General features: G+C 62.8%; 2 protein-coding genes across 2 annotated transcripts; one reads left to right on the plus strand and one right to left on the minus strand.

Moving 5' to 3' along the window:
* Window positions 1–333: 333 nt before the first annotated feature.
* Window positions 334–3,373, minus strand: ALG3 (ALG3 alpha-1,3- mannosyltransferase). Its single transcript, XM_057427130.1, has 9 exons — window positions 3,167–3,373; window positions 2,816–2,915; window positions 2,583–2,730; window positions 2,268–2,428; window positions 1,998–2,118; window positions 1,481–1,686; window positions 1,146–1,223; window positions 831–974; window positions 334–726 (listed from the first exon to the last, which is right to left on the minus strand). Exons 1-9 carry the CDS (start codon window positions 3,315–3,317, stop codon window positions 537–539), a joined length of 1,299 nt encoding a protein of 432 aa, XP_057283113.1. The 5' UTR covers window positions 3,318–3,373; the 3' UTR covers window positions 334–536.
* On the plus strand, window positions 3,292–7,543 carry EEF1AKMT4 (EEF1A lysine methyltransferase 4). The gene is made up of 3 exons (XM_057427132.1): window positions 3,292–3,596; window positions 4,437–4,720; window positions 7,194–7,543. Exons 1-3 carry the CDS (start codon window positions 3,425–3,427, stop codon window positions 7,491–7,493), a joined length of 756 nt encoding a protein of 251 aa, XP_057283115.1. The 5' UTR covers window positions 3,292–3,424; the 3' UTR covers window positions 7,494–7,543.
* Window positions 7,544–14,796: the final 7,253 nt, after the last annotated feature.

Consider the following 14,796-nt stretch of genomic DNA (forward strand, 5'->3'; position numbering starts at 1 on the left):
TTCAGGTCACACTGGGGCTCACCACAGCCCTGGGGAAGAGGTCACCCCCTTCCCAGCCATCTCCTATGGAAGGAAGCATGCAGGAGACTAGGAAAAGCTGTACTGGAGGGATCAAGTATAGCTTTGGGCTGCATCAAGGTGAATCAAACCTTGAGGCAAACCAGTTCTGCAGATCCTCTTGCAACCTTACCCCAGAGGCTGCTCCCTTGCCCTGGGCAGCACTCTCCCAGGGTTGGGAAGAGATCTCCCACAGGCTCAGCAGCTGCTCTGCCTTCCCACAGGTGGGGCAGACCAAGGCATGGCCATCCAGACACCATCATGGCACAAAGATGCTGCAGCCAGAGAAGGGCACACAAAGCCCCCTTTATTGGGGAAGTCCTGCCTGTCAGGGGTCCCCACGCTGCCCCCTTTGCACAGTTCCAGGGCTCGCAGTCCCTCCTGGGATGGCTGGAGGCAGCCTGGGAGCCAGGTGGGGAAAGAGCAGGGAGAAGAGGCAGTCCCAGAGGCCATTTCCCATCCTCCGGCTGGCTCTGCTCTCACTGGACCTTCTTGGAGATGGCTGTGGGCCTCCTGCTTGGTGGGGGTGTGTGTGTCACCGGCGAGGGGGCTGTGCCGTACCACAGCTGGAGTAGGACGAGTACGTGGCAGATGTGGAGGGAGAGGGAGCTGCAGACTGTGGAGGGATAGGTGTTCCAGCAGAGCTCGATGACACCCAGCAGCAGCACCCTGCAGGGGGGGAAACTGTGGGTCATCATCAGGGGGACACAGCAGCCTGCTTGCTCCCAGACCCCACCAGCAGGTGAGTAGTCCCCCTTCTGGGCAGCACGTACTTGGGCATGTGGGCAAGCTTGGCAGTAGGGGTGCACCACAGTAAGTAGGGCAGTGTGTGGAAATACCAGACGTAGAACTGGTAGTGCAAGGAGCGGCTGCAGCAAACACCCAGAAAGTTGGAGGAGAAGAGGACGAAGACGATCTGTGCACTGGCGTTAAGGGGACAAAGGCAGGGGGCTGGAGGTGCAATGCAGCAACAGCTCCCAGCTGTACAGCACAGCTCCTCCCCCCAGGACAGGACGGTCCTAACAGCCCCAGGACCTGTTCACCTTGTCTTCCCCCCCCTTTCTTGCTGCCCACCCTGCTAAAGGATATTGTTGACAGTCAAGGGAGGGGATGTGTGTTTCCGTTCGGCAGGGTCCTTCAGGAGAGCCAGGATGCTCTCTTTGGACCTGAGGGGAAAGCATAAACATTGATGTCAACAGCTGCTGAAATCCCTTCCCACCCGAACCTTCCCCTGTAAGCCACGCTGCCTGAGCAGTGCGCTCCCCAAAACACAACAGTAACTTGCCCCTACTCCTGCCTGCAACTCCAGAACTGCAGCAATGTGCGGGCAGGGAAGTCATGGACCCATATCCTGCACCATGCGGGCTGACTGAAATGGGGTTCCATGGGGGAACCAGCACCCATGTGGAATACCGAGTCTCACCTGTGCCACCGGTGCAGTGCAAAGAGCCCCAGGCCAGCCAGGTGAACCACGAGTAGCATGGCATGGAAAGCCCGATTCTGGAAAACCTCTTCTGGGAGGAAGCGCCAGTTTACTGTCCATTTGAACTGGAACTGACGGCCCAGGTCGAAGGAGCGAGTCAGGTACCCCACAGGGTTCACCACCAGGAAGGGCAGCCCCAGAACCACCTGACAGAGATACACCAGCAACCTCGCAGCAGCTGCAAGCCAGGTCTCCATCACCCTTTCCACCTCCCGAGAACCCCAGCAACAGGGACAGCCAGCCAAAGATGGAAGCCCCATGATTTAAATTAGTTGTGAAGCTCCAGCTTGCTGCATGGGGCAGACTCAGATGCTGGTGCCACTGTGCATCCACCCAGAGGCCTCCAGCCCCCAGGACACGCAGACAGGATGTTGTGACGCAGGCAGGAGAGCCCTCTACCCCTTGCTGATGGGGCTGCCAGCCTGCCCCTGCAGTGATGTCTCGAGCAGGGACCCACCTGGAGTAGGGCACAGATGCAGAGCTTGGGGATACAGCCCCAGAGACCAAACTGTTGGAGGAGGAGGAAGAGAAGTCCTGGTGCGAAAAGCAGGATGTTCATCTTCACGGACACAGCCAGGCTGAGTGGGAAGCTGCATTACTGCTGTGGTCCCCACCATGGGTGCCCAGGAAGTCCCTGGACCAAGTGCATCCTCCTCCTTGGTGCTGAGCTTGTTCACACACACAGCACGCCAAGGAGGGCAGCCACCACATGAGCCCAGACCCTCACCTGAAGAAGAAGCATCCCCAGGACCAGCGCTCCTCCAGGAAAAGGTTGATGGCGAGGAAGAGGATGGCCACGGCCACAGGGTCGTTAAAGAGCCGCAGGACAAAGATGGAGTGGATACGGTAGGAAGCGCAGCACATGAAGAAGAAAACATATGGGGGGACCTTGCAGGGGACAGAGAGTTACGAGGGCAATCAGCAGCCTGTCCCAGAACCCTGGCTGCTGCCAAGCCTCTCCACACCTCCAAAGCCAGCCCTGACTTTCTGCCCTGTGTGAGGGCTCAGCAGAGCAGGACAGGCCCCCCCAGCTCCAGGCTACCTTGTTGGTGCGGCAGTAGATACGGAAGACGAGGAGGAGATTGAGGAGGTAGAGGCCGGCGAAGAGGTACTGTGCCAGGCGGATGTCAGTGCCACGGCCCGTGGCATAGTACAGGCCCAGAAAGATGTAGACGAAGCCGGCGGGGTAGCTGTGGAGAGATGGGAGTGAGGGGCCAGGCCCTGCTGCCCCCCTGGGACCCCGGTGTGGGGAGCTCGGCCACCCCCGTCACTTACACCAGCGGCCCGGTGTCGCCCTTCAGTCGGGTGTAGTCGAGGGTCCCGTTGGCAAACCCCTCCACCTCCTCCATGTAGGCCTTCCAGTCGATCTCGGTGTCTGCGGGCACGGCGGGGCTCAGGCGAGGAGAGGGGCGCTGGGCACACGGCGGGGAGGCTCCCCCCGCCAGGCTCCCGGCCCTGCCCCGCTGCTCTTTCCCAGCCGAAGCTCCGTGTGTCCCCCCGTGCGTCCCCGGCCCCGCCGCCGCCCTGCCCGGACGCTGCTGTCACGCTGACATCCCGCGGTGCCCAGGGCCCGCTCCGACACCGCCCCCCCCCCCCCGCGGGGCCCGGCCTGGCTTCGGCACTCACAGGGGACCCTGCGGATGACCCATAGGTTGACACCGCCCTCCGCCAAGCAGAGGCAGGCGGCCACCAGCGGAGTGTAGCTGGGCTCCAGCAGTGCCGTTCGCCGCTGCCGCCAGGCCCGCCGCAGCACCGCCGCCCCCCGCCCCGCCGCCATGGCCGATGCCGCTCCGTTCCGCTCCGTTCCGCGTTTCCGGCCGGAGCTCTTAGGGCGGTGCAATCGCTGAGGCCGGAAGGCGCACGTGGGGCGCTCCGCCGCCCGGCATGGAGCGGCGGCACGCGCCCGCCGCCAACCGCCGGTACCGGAAGCGCCGCTTCTGGGACGAGCTGTACCGGCAGGAGGGCGCCGAGCCCCGCGAGTGGCTGGGGGCGCTGTCCCGTTTCCTCCCGCACCTGCGGCCTGAGCTGCGCCCCACTGACCGCATCCTCGTGCTCGGTACGTGCCCGGTACGTGCCCTGTGCCCGGTGCCCGGTGCCGGCCGGGCGGGAAGAGCTCAGGGTTCTGCCGCCGCATGCGCTGGCGCCGACCGCGAGGGGGCGTTGCGGCGCCGGGCCGGTACTGGGGGAGCGCCCGGCGCTGCGGGGCCCGGTACGACCAGCCCGTAATCCCACCTTCGGGATGATCCAGGGTTGATCCGCCGCCCGCCCGGCAGGTTCAGCCGCCCCAGGCGGGCGGGATTAGGCGGTGTCATCACCGATCCTGTTAGCGGATCAGCCGCAGCCAGCTGCGATTAATGGCCCCAAATCTCCCCTCCCCCCCACCCCGGGATCCCTCTCGGAGCCGCTGAGCCGCGGCGGAGCGGCTCCTCCGACGAGGCGAAGGGAGGGCAGAGGGACTCTCCCCGTGCCTGTCACACTGGGGACCCGTGTCCTGCTATAGCCGGGCTGGTACCAGCTGAGTGGGATGCTGTTTCCCTGGGACAGCCGTTCCTCCGTCCTTCTGTCTGTCCATCCCAGTTAAGTCCCCCCATATGTGGCACGCTGCCCTAATTTGCCCCTGATGCCAGCCCCACAGCAGGCTCGGGGGAGGGCACAGTCATCTCCTGCCCCACGGCACTGAGGGAAGCACTTGGGAGCCCAGTGCACCCACCTTGCAAGAAGAGGGTAGTTAGGAACTAGCCTAGCACTTGCTAATTAATGGCAAGGTGATGACCTGCTCCTTCTCTAGCTGCCCTAGCCCACCCGCACCCTTCTCTGGGTCTAAGGGCATGGGGTTGGGGTGCTGGCAGCCCCTCCATGGGCACCCCACACCCTGGCTGAGCAGTGCCCCACGCAGGCTGCGGCAACAGTGCCCTGAGCCATGACCTGTACGAGCTGGGCTACACCGACGTCACCAGCATCGACTACTCGCCTGCCTGCATCGCAGCCATGCGCGCCCGCTACGCCTCCTGCCCTGGCCTGCACTGGGCTGTCATGGACATCCGTGCCCTTGCCTTCCCTGACGCCACCTTCGACGTGGTGCTGGAGAAGGGCACCCTCGACGTGCTTATGGTGGAGGAGACCGACCCATGGAATGTCTCACCTCAGGCGACCGCCACAATGCACCGGGTCCTGGCAGAGGTACAAGGTGGAGGGAGCTGAGGGAGGGGACAAAGGGTGGACCTATTCCCATTTTGGGTGGGTGAAGGTACAGAATATGTCAACACCCTGCTTCCCTGTGGATGCTCCAGCCAGTGCCTTGCCCCCCCCCCCCCAGCTGGTGCTGTCCCCTCTGCTGCCCTGTAATGGGGCACCTGGGGGGCTTCCAGCACCCTTTGGGGTGTTAAAGCCCCCCCCCCCACACCTTCTCCCCTGGGAGGTGGATAGAGCCAAGTGTGTCCCTGGGGACCCTGGGTCCTGCTGGGTTGGGGGGGGACCTGGGTGACCCCTTTGTTTATTTGCACCCTGAACATGAAGGGGTGGCAGAAAAAACAGACTCCATCCTGGCATGGGTGGGTATAGGGGCACCCAAGGGTGCCTGGAGGGGACGTGGGGGACACACCGATGTGGCCATGCCCGCCCAGGGTGAGGTGAGGACTGCAGGGCTGTGACAGGCACTCACCCCTCCGCAACCCAGCTTCCATCTCGTTAGTGGGGTCCTCAGCACTCATCTGGTCCGGGGTTGCCATGGCAACCCCCGTCAGCATCGACATGGCCTTGGCGTTGCCACGGGGATGGGTGATGCCTCTGGGCCCTGATTAATTGGCGGTGTGGGAGGCAGGGAGGGGATTGAACCTACCCTGGTGCAGGGTGCGGGCCATGGCAGCCTGCATTGCCCTGCGGGGATAACTGTGGGGAGGAACGACCACTGCGCCCCATGGCACCCCTGGCAGCAGCAAGAGGTGCTTGGGTGCTTGGGGCTATTTGCCCCCCATCCTCTCTTGCTCCTCTGAGCCCAGGTGGGAGCAGAGCCCCAGTCCTGTGGGCAGTGGGGCTGTCCTCACCACCCATGCCTGGCCTGCCCACAGTGCTGCCTGTCCTTGTCACTTGGCCAAATGGCAAGGATTTAGTTCTGTTTTTTTTCCCCGTTTCTCTCTTTAATCCCCTGCTCAATCCCTGTGCTCCCCCAGCATCACTGGGCACTGGCCTCCACCCGCAGCTGGTCCCTGCTGTCCCTGTTCCCAGGGGAATTCACTGGCTGTCCCCACCTGCTCACCACTTTGCCAGGCCCTGTGCAGGGGTCCAGCAGTGGCTGGCACCCCCATTTTCACTCCCATCCCTCTTCTCATGGCAGGGGGTTCATAGCCTCTGTCTTGCTGTCCCTGGGAAGGGTGGGGAGGGGCAGGGTCCCAAAATGCACAGGATACATGGGTGATACGGATGCAAAAATCCACCCTGCCTGGCGGGGTGCCTCAGGGACACCCCTGTCCCAGCCATCAGGGAGCTGTGGGGGGATGTCAGAGGGGGAAGCAGCCCCCCTGCGCTGGCTGTTGGGTGGCAAGGTTTCCTGCACCCATCTCTAAGCAACGGCCATTAGTGCTCTATTAATGAGGATGGGATGCAAGATGCCTTGCTCAGCTCCAGCTGGAGATCCCTGCCTGCCCCCAGCCCTAGGGACCCCCATGCATCCGGGGCTTTGCAGGAGGGATGCTGATCTGGGTTCTGGGGGTGGGAGTGCAGGGACATGCTTTCCTTTTCCTGACCAAAACCAGTAAGGTTTGGTTTGAAAGCCACTGCCGCAGCAAGTGGGGGAGGGACACACACAGAGGCTGGCTGTCCCCTGTGTCCGTTCCTGGCCCCAGCCACCACTGAGCTGTGGAGCTTCCCAGCAGGATTAAACCAGAGCTCGGGAACCCCGCTTGGTCCCCAGCCCTCTCCCTTGCTGCAGTGGCTCTTTGCCCTTGTGGGGGGGAACCTGGGGCTGTCCCTGCCTGGGGGAGAATGCCGGGGGGGTGGTGGGGAGGGGGGTGGACGTGGGGCTGGCCACCGGCCTGCCCCAGGCACTGCTTTTGCATGCCGAGCACGCGAGCGCTGGCCGTAAAAGCCTTTTGACATTGGATAAAGCCAAGCAAGAAAATTGATGTTCTTTTCCATCCTGTTAGCAGGGGCTTAATTCCAGCAGGGAGAAAATGGTGATTAAAAGGGTCGAGTCCTTTCCTGTCCAAACCTTCTCCCTCCCACCTTGGATGCTGGGTGTTGGTGGGGGGTGGCACTGGGTACCCTGAGGAGGGGTGGATGGGATGGGGGTCCCGTGCTGCTCTGGGAGGGTCCTGTGCCTGGGAGGGTGAAGCTTTTCTCCACACCAGGGTTGGGTCTCTGCAGTCTGCTGTGCATAGGGGTGAAGAGTTTCGGGATGCAGTGAGAGATGGTGCATGGGGACCCTCATTCCTCATTACCACTGGGCTGCGGGGGGTCTGGGGACATGCCAGAACCAGGCTGGGTGTCTCTGGGGGGGATGAAGGTTAGGACAGGAGATCTGGGGGTGTGATGGGAAAGGCTGGGGGGGGGATCTTTGGCAGATGGTGATGTGGGTCCCTGGGGACAGGGCTGTCTGTGCAAGGGGGGTGAACCTCACTGTGTCCCCCACCCCATCCTGGGGATTCTACCACTGCAGGTGAGCCGGGTGCTGCGCCCAGGGGGCTGCTTCATCTCCATCACCTTCGCACAGCCCCACTTCCGCAAGCCCCACTATGCCCAGGAGGCCTTCGGCTGGTCCCTGCGCCATGTCACCTGCGGGGACGGGGATGCCGGCACCTTCCACTTCTTCCTCTACGTCATGCGCAAGGGGCAGCCCCTGGCCCCCCCCGACCTGGCCCTGGGGCGCTATCTGCACCAGCCCCCCCCACCTCCCGACCCACCGCCACCCCCTGCCCCCCCAGATGATGAGGACTACCTCCTCGCCATCGAGCTGTGACCCAGGGGTTTTCCTGGCCTCCCCACACACAATAAAGCCTTAAGCTGCTCTGCCTTCATGGGTGGGGGACAGGGGACCAGTGCTCCCTCCCCACCCCACAAGCTGCCCAGTGATGTGAGCAATGGGGAGAAGGGGGGGAGCTTGGCCCCCTCCTGGGAGCAGCAGGATGCTCCAGGGAGGGGGTGATGCTGTGCCCCCTCCCAGCCCTTCCCTCGCCCAGCTGGAGAGCAGCCAGGGCTCTGGGCTTTGCGGACAGTAATGAAACCAAATCGGGTTTAATTCCACCCATCCATCTTGCAAAGAGCAGCTCCCTGTGTCCCACCCACTCCAGTGGGGGCAGCTGGGCTGCAGGGTGCCCACTGTCCTGCACCAGGACCCCTGGACCAGCCTCCCTGGCCATGGGGCTGTGCAAGGACACCATGTCCTTGTCACCCCCAGCCGGGTGGCAGGGGGTCTGGGATGGGTTGTGCCATATATGCCTGTGTACCCCCTCAATTCCCACTCCTGGATGCAGTGACAGCACTGGTGTGCCACACGCCTGGTCTGTGTCTGCCCGTGCCTGGGGCTAGCAGCACAGTGACACGCGTGTGCTGGGGCTGGTGACAGCCATGCCACCGCATGCTGGTGGGGCTGGCTGCACGTGGGTGCTGCCATGGCAAGTGGCATCATGGGTATCCCCACTTGGGCACCAAACCCCCTCGAGGTTGGTGACACTGATGGTGGGGTGCAGAGGGGACCCGTCCTTGGGGGGACAGTGATGACACCAAAGATGCAAAGCTGCCGGGCTGCTATTCCTGGCAAATGGCATAAGTGGGTCAAGCGGTGGCTCCCTCCGCACCGGGAGCTGGGGAAGAACTCCAGGCTCAGCCCCCACCCCGCCATGCCACCCCATCCCACCAGCACCCTGGAAACATGTTGGCACATGGCAGCAACGGGAAGGAGCAGGCGCTGCTGGCCTCGCCTCGGTACATGAATGTATTTTATTCATCGCATTTTGTTCACCAGTACAGTGAAAAATGGCATTTAAATTTACAATGGATCATTCGTAGAACATCATGACACAAGTATCTTTTTTTTTTCTTTTCTTTTTTTTCATGTTTTTTTCTCGTTTTTGGTTTTTGTTTGGGATTTTTTCGCCATGTTGTGGGGTTGGTTTTCTTTTTTGCGTCGTAGTCTCCATAAATGCCACTCGCAGGTTATTGAAAAAGATGGCGAGTTCCTCATGCACATCAGACCCCCGAGAAGCCTCTTGAAAAATAAAATTAAATTAAAGTACAAAATTAAAAACAACGACTCGGGCCGGTCCCTGCCCCCTGCTACCCTCGCACTCGACAAGGGGCCGGTGCCTGCCGCTGCCCCGGTGGGCTCTGCCCGGTGCTCCGGGAGGGCACTGCGGCGGCCGGTGGTGCTGTCCCACTGCTGGGGCTCAGACCGGGGGTCCCCGCGCTCCTCCCCACACCTTTGGCTTTCCTCATGCTCCCTCCATCGCTCTCGCCCCCTTCATTTCCTCCCTCCCCTCGGTTTTTTCTTCTTTTTTTGTCTTTTTTTTTCTTATGGAAAAAAATATGAACCTTTTTTTTTTTTGTGTTTTTTTTTTTTCTCGTTTGCGTGTTTGTTTTCTCGGTGCGGTTGCTTCGACATCTCAACGTCAGCAGATCGTTTTTAACAAATATTCGGATATAAAAATACAAATATGAGGAGTTTCTGTTTAAAAAGAAGCGTGCCGGAGTGGTGGGGCTGACCCTCGGCCCCTGCACCGGGAGCCCGGGCCACCAAGCTCATGCAAAAAACGATGGAGCAAAAAATGTCTCTGGACAGCAGCGCTCCCCCCTCCGCTCGTGGGGCCGGGTCCGCCCCGGGGTGGGGGGGCCGCGCCGCGGAGCGGGAGGCTGGAACCCCCACACCCCCGGGGAGAGGGGGGGATGTCTTTGCCCAGGGCGGGGGGCTCGGCGGGTCGTCCCTCTCCCGGGGGAGGGGTAAAGTGCATGGCCGGGGGGGGTGGTGTCGGCCGCAGAGCCCCTCTCCCGGGCCGGGGGAGGGGGGGCACTGGCTCGGCCTCCCCCTCCTCGTCGGCGGTGCAGCCAGCATGCGGGGCCGGGCGGGCTGGGAGCGGGGCACGGCCGGCGGGTCCTGGCGGCGGGTCCCGGCTTGTTCAGGTGGGTGCAGTGGGGATGGGGGGAGTGCCCCCCCTCTCCTGCCACGTTTGGATAGGGCAGCACACCCCCTTCCCTCCCCCCCCCCCCCGCAGCCAGGCGGCCGCCTCTGGATGAGCGGTTTGGGAAGGGGGAGCAGGAACAGACCAGGAAGGACCCCCCCCCCCTCTCTCTGCGGCAGGCGCTGATGAGAGCAACAGGACTGGAATGGGTAATGACCCAGCGGGGGGGGGGCACCGCTAGATCGGCGAGGGGAGCAGCCAGACCCCTGCCAGCATCACCCACTACACAGGACACCCCCCCCCCCCATCGGCATCACTGTTGGGGGAGCCAGACAGGACTCCAACCCTCATCAGCATGGCAGTCTGCACAGACCCCCAACATTGCTATCACCATGAGGGGCTGGACAGCCCCCTGTCAGAATCACCCTCCAGACAGACCCCCCTCAGTATCACTCGCTGGGCCATCTCCCCCCCTTCCACCAACATCACCAGTGGGAGGCTGGACAGACCCCCATCAGCATCACTGTCAAGGGGCTACACAGACACCCCCTCTCCCCCCAGATCAACATCACTGGTTGGGCAGATCTCCCACAGCACCATCACCCTTGGGAGTGGAGAACAGAACCTCCCCCATCATTACCAGGGCGGTCAGCAACCCTCTCCATCACCACCCTGGGGGTGAATTGGCCAGACACCCCCCCTCCCCAATACCAGCATCACTGGGGAACAGCCATAGCCCTCCATCACCAGGAAGGGAGATCTGTCCCCCCATCACCCCCGGGGGGTTGCTAGACCCAGAACCACCATCCCAAAGGGGGGCAGGTGGAGCAGGCAGTGGCTCCCCTCACACAGGGCTGAGGTATATTTATGCTGGGGGGGGAGCTCTGGTGCCCTCCCCTTTTGCCCCTGCAGCTCAGAGGGGGGTGTTTGCCTATAGATGTCCCCCCAAGCAGGTGGAGTGGGGGCTGCAGGGAATGTGGGGGCCATTCTTGGGGTCTGTAAGGCATCAGGGAGGATCAATGGTGGCAGATCATGGTGCAGGGGAAGTGGGGCCATTTATTTGGGTTCTAATAGGAGCAGAGGAGCTGCTGAAGGGGGTCTCTGCGGCAGGGAGTAAAGCGGGTGGAAGGGGGGAAGAGCAGGACACACACAGGCTCATGGAGTCCTGGGGCGACAGTAAACCCGGGGGGGGAGGGGGGGTTTGTTTGTTGATCAGCATCGCCGGCAGCTGCTGGTGGGGGTCTCTGCAGCAGGCGGAAATGTGGAGGGAGAGAGGGTGATGGAGCTGGAGGGGCAGTTCTGGTGATGTGGGGGTGTTTGTTTATAGGGAAGGGGGGGGTGGAACAGTCCGGGGGGATGCAGGGACAATCCCAGGGATGATGAGGAGCAGTACCAGGGGGTCCCGGGGGCATTCGCAGAAGTGCTGGGGGGGCAGCCCCAGGGATGCTTGGGGACAGCCCCAGGGATGCTGCAGGGTAGTCCCGGGGGGAGCCCCAGTCTGCCAGGGGTGTGAAACAGAACGGGGGGGACAGCACTACCGTCTTAAGCTGGGAAAAGGGGCTGCTGAGGTTTTGGGGTGATGCCGGGTGCCATTTGCAGAGCTGGGGGTCCCAGGGCTCCCGGGGGACAATGCCAGGGATGATGTGGGGCAGAGCTGGAGATTCTGGGATGCCGGAGCAGTGCTGGAGATACTGGGGGGTAGTGCCGGGAATCCTGTGGGGCAGTGTCAGAGGTACCCAGGGGACAGTGCTGGGGATGCAAGGCAGAGCTGGGAGTCCCAGGAATGCTGTGGGGCAGTGCTGGCGATGTAAGAGCCAGTGCCGGGGATGTAAGAGCCAGTGCCGGGGATGTAAGAGTCAGCACCGTTAGTACTGGAAATGCCGTGGGGCAGTGCCGAGGATGCTGCAGAGCAGATCCGGGGGATGCCGTGGGGCAAAGCCGGGAACACAAGGGCAGAATCGGGTCTCCCGGGGATGCTGTGGGGCAATGCCGGGGGTGACAAGGATGCACTGAACAGTGCTGGGGATGCCGGGGATGCGAGGGCAGAATCGGGGGTCCCGGGGCTACTCTGGGGCGGCGCTGGGGGTGCAAAGGCCAGTGCCAGGGATGCCGGGGAGCAGCGCCGGGGATGCTACAGTACAGATCCGGGGGTCCCGGGGCAGAGCCGAGGATGCAAGGACAGATCCGGGAGTAGCAGGGATGCTGTGGGGCAGCGCTGGAGATGCAAGAGCCAGCGTCAGAGGTGCCAGAGATGCTGCAGGGTAGACGCGGGGGGTCCCGGGGATGCCGTGGGGCAGCTCTGGGCTTCCGTGGGGGCTGAGGCGGGGTCGGTGGGGGGCAGAAGCGGGGGGTCGGGCGGTACCTCTCTTGGCGCGGCCGATCTGTCCCAGCTTGGGGGGCCGCTTGCCCTGGTTGCCCGCGAAGAAGGCGTTGGTGTCCTGCAGGCGGCAGCTGAAGGGCAGCTCCCCCGCCTCGGGCTCGGCGCCGTAGCGGCCCACCTTGTCCTCGCCGTAGGGCAGCACCTGCGACATGGCGGGGCCGAGCGGGCCGAGCCGCGCCGCGCCGAGCCGGGAGCCGGTCTGCGGCGGCGGCAGCGGCGGCGGGGAGGAAACCCGGGCGGAAGGATGAAGTCATGCATCCGGGGGGAGCGGGGACCCCCCCGGCGGGGGGCGGCTCCGGAGCGCCGCGGTCCGGCCCGGCCGGACAGGGACGGGGACCCCCTCGGCTGGTGCCCGGTGCCCGCGCGGTCGGGATGGGGACACCCCTTCCCGCCCTGTCCGCAGCCCCTGCCCCGTGCCCAGCGCAGGACGGTCCCTCCGGCACAGCCTTGCCGCGGCAGTCGCCCCAACCCGGGGGTGCCCCTGACCGCGGGGTGCCCCTGTGGAGCGGGGATCCCTTGGCGCAGCCAGGTCAGACAGGCTGGGGACCACCAAGCACAGCCAGGCCCTACCCGAGCACACCGAGGTGATGTCAAACAGACCCCTCAGCACCATACTCCGGTCCTTTTACCCCCAGCCCTCCTCCAGCAGCCCAGCAGGCTCAAGCCACCCAGAACCTCCGGGCCAGCTCCTACCCCGGGTCTCCCCAGCCAGGTTGTCCCCACTGGTGCCTGTTGCCCCAGCCAGCATTCCCTCTCACAGACTTTCCAGTTTTGGGACCCTTCCTTGGAGCTGCACCAGCTCCAGCCCTTTCCAGTCCCCTTGGCCCCCACATATAGGCCCCTGCACATGCATGTGCATGTTTGTACACGTGCCCTTTGCATGTGCTTGCAGGACTGCAGGGCACACACGGGTGTGATTCTGCAGGTGCTGTTGATTGTGACACAAATGGGGACCATGCCCTGGGATGCCCCTTGCTCCATGGGTTGCCCCTTCCCTGGGGGTTCTCTGTGGACAGGGGGAAGGGTCATCCCCCATGGGGGACTTGCCATGGGTTAGCAAGGAGAGAGCCGCACAAGTAGCTTCAGTGTCCCCTCAAAGCCCTATTTGTGTCCCCTTTGCACATCCCTACCCCAGATCCACACTGGCCCTTTCTGCCTGCATTTTCTGCTGCCAGGACAGTGCTTACACTAATTGCTATTGGTACCCCTGAGCAGCCCCACCTGGTATCCCCCATCAGGGTCACCTGAGGCTAGGGGGCTATTTAAGCTTAGGCTGGGGCTGCTGCTTACTGTCTGAGCTGTGGGTGCAGCTCTGGTGTCTGGATCTGGCTGGTCCCTGTACTTGGAGTAGTGGCAGTGGCTGGTTGGAGAGAGCCATTCTGTCATGGGGTAGCTCTGTTCCTGATGCTCCCTCGCATCCCAGCCCCACTACTCACTTGGGTGTGTTGGGTGGTGGCAAAGCCAGAGCCTTGTGTGGGAATGGCAAGTACCAGCCCCACGAGAATCCGCCTCTGGGTGTTTCAATGGGGCAAGAGTGGGATTTTTACAGACAGCCCTGTGGTCCATCTCTTCCGTGGCCTGAGATCCTGTTGAAACATGCTGCAGAAGAGCATCATCTGGGCTGGTCCATGCAAAAGGGCAGGTACATCTATTTTGGGAAAGCTCAGCCATGTCTTTCCCTTTGTACCCAGAATGCTGCTCCCCACCATCCCCTCCCAAAGCAGAGATGGGGAGGGATGGGGCAGCAGTGCCTGTTCTCCTGGCAAGGCAGTGAGCGCCTTTATTCCTGCCTTTGCTGGGGAACCAGCTTGAACTTTTTCATGTAACGGCTTCTGCTCCCGCAAAAAGCGCCTGGGAAAATAGGCAAGAGGCCCACGCTGAGATGTGCCCTGCTTTCCCCACTGCCAGGCCCACGTGCTGCTGCTGTGGGCAGGGACAGGCAAGCCGTGGCACGCGCGGGGCTGGGGATGAGCGGGAACGGGAGCAGATGGGCTGTGTGGGATGCGAGCAGGGCTGGTGCTGCACACTGGGAGGGCTTCCAGCCTGGCAGGCTCCTGGGAAAGGCTTGAGAGAGGTGACCCTGGGAACGGCCCCGCTTCCATCACACCTGTGCCTGCATAGTGCCTTGCCCCCTGGGAGCTCCTTGGCTTGGCTATGGGACTAGGGGAGCTCTGTGGGGCTTGCTGGGGCTTGGGGGGGTGGGGGTGGGGGGGTGGGAGGGACCTCCACCCAGGAGGAGGGTTGGATTCATGCCAGCACAGCTGGGATGTAGTAGGACTGGGCAGCATTATGCCTCCAGGCACCGCATCTTCTGGGGACATCTCCAGTCGCTGTCTCCCCATGGATGCTGCTGGTCACCCCTGGGAGGGGGAAAGGCACCAGGGACCTGAATGTGGTGGGAGTGCAGGAGGGACCCTACCCTTGCCCCTCATGGGCGCTCTGCTTCCCCTGGCTCTCATCCCACCTTCATTATCTGCCTTTTAGCAGCCACTTAATCTCCTTTCTCGCTTCCTTTGCAGACTTCTGTCCAACACAAAGCCAGTTCCAGCGGCTGTGGGAGTGGGAAGCTGGTGGTTCTTCCTGCCCTGGCTTCTTAAAACTGGGCCACAGCCCAGGAGCTGGAACACCTTGAGGTGATGCAAGGGCTGGGGGCTGGCCATGACCAGTGTGGTGGGTACGGGGCCAGGCAGTGGGCAAGCAGCCAGGCTCCCAGCCACAGTGGGGCTGGTGACAGAGATGGTGCTACATTGCCTGACCTGAGGTGATGC

Source organism: Pezoporus wallicus, unplaced genomic scaffold (assembly GCF_028554395.1).
Source record: "Pezoporus wallicus isolate ANWC-B61680 ecotype Strahan unplaced genomic scaffold, APGP_CSIRO_Pwel_v1 scaffold_7107, whole genome shotgun sequence".
In the NCBI taxonomy this organism is placed as follows: domain Eukaryota; kingdom Metazoa; phylum Chordata; class Aves; order Psittaciformes; family Psittacidae; genus Pezoporus; species Pezoporus wallicus.

Bases quoted from the DNA above. Each gene is read 5' to 3' on its own strand.
- ALG3 (XM_057427130.1), bottom strand. From the start codon at position 3,317: ATGGCGGCGGGGCGGGGGGCGGCGGTGCTGCGGCGGGCCTGGCGGCAG. The intron at 2,731-2,815 runs GTAAGTGACGGG...ATCTCTCCACAG, and splicing joins GGCGACACCGGGCCGCTGGT to CTACCCCGCCGGCTTCGTCT. The intron at 1,224-1,480 runs GTGAGACTCGGT...CTTTCCCCTCAG, and splicing joins GCACTGCACCGGTGGCACAG to GTCCAAAGAGAGCATCCTGG.
- EEF1AKMT4 (XM_057427132.1), top strand. From the start codon at position 3,425: ATGGAGCGGCGGCACGCGCCCGCCGCCAACCGCCGGTACCGGAAGCGC. The intron at 3,597-4,436 runs GTACGTGCCCGG...TGCCCCACGCAG, and splicing joins TGACCGCATCCTCGTGCTCG to GCTGCGGCAACAGTGCCCTG. The intron at 4,721-7,193 runs GTACAAGGTGGA...CTACCACTGCAG, and splicing joins TGCACCGGGTCCTGGCAGAG to GTGAGCCGGGTGCTGCGCCC.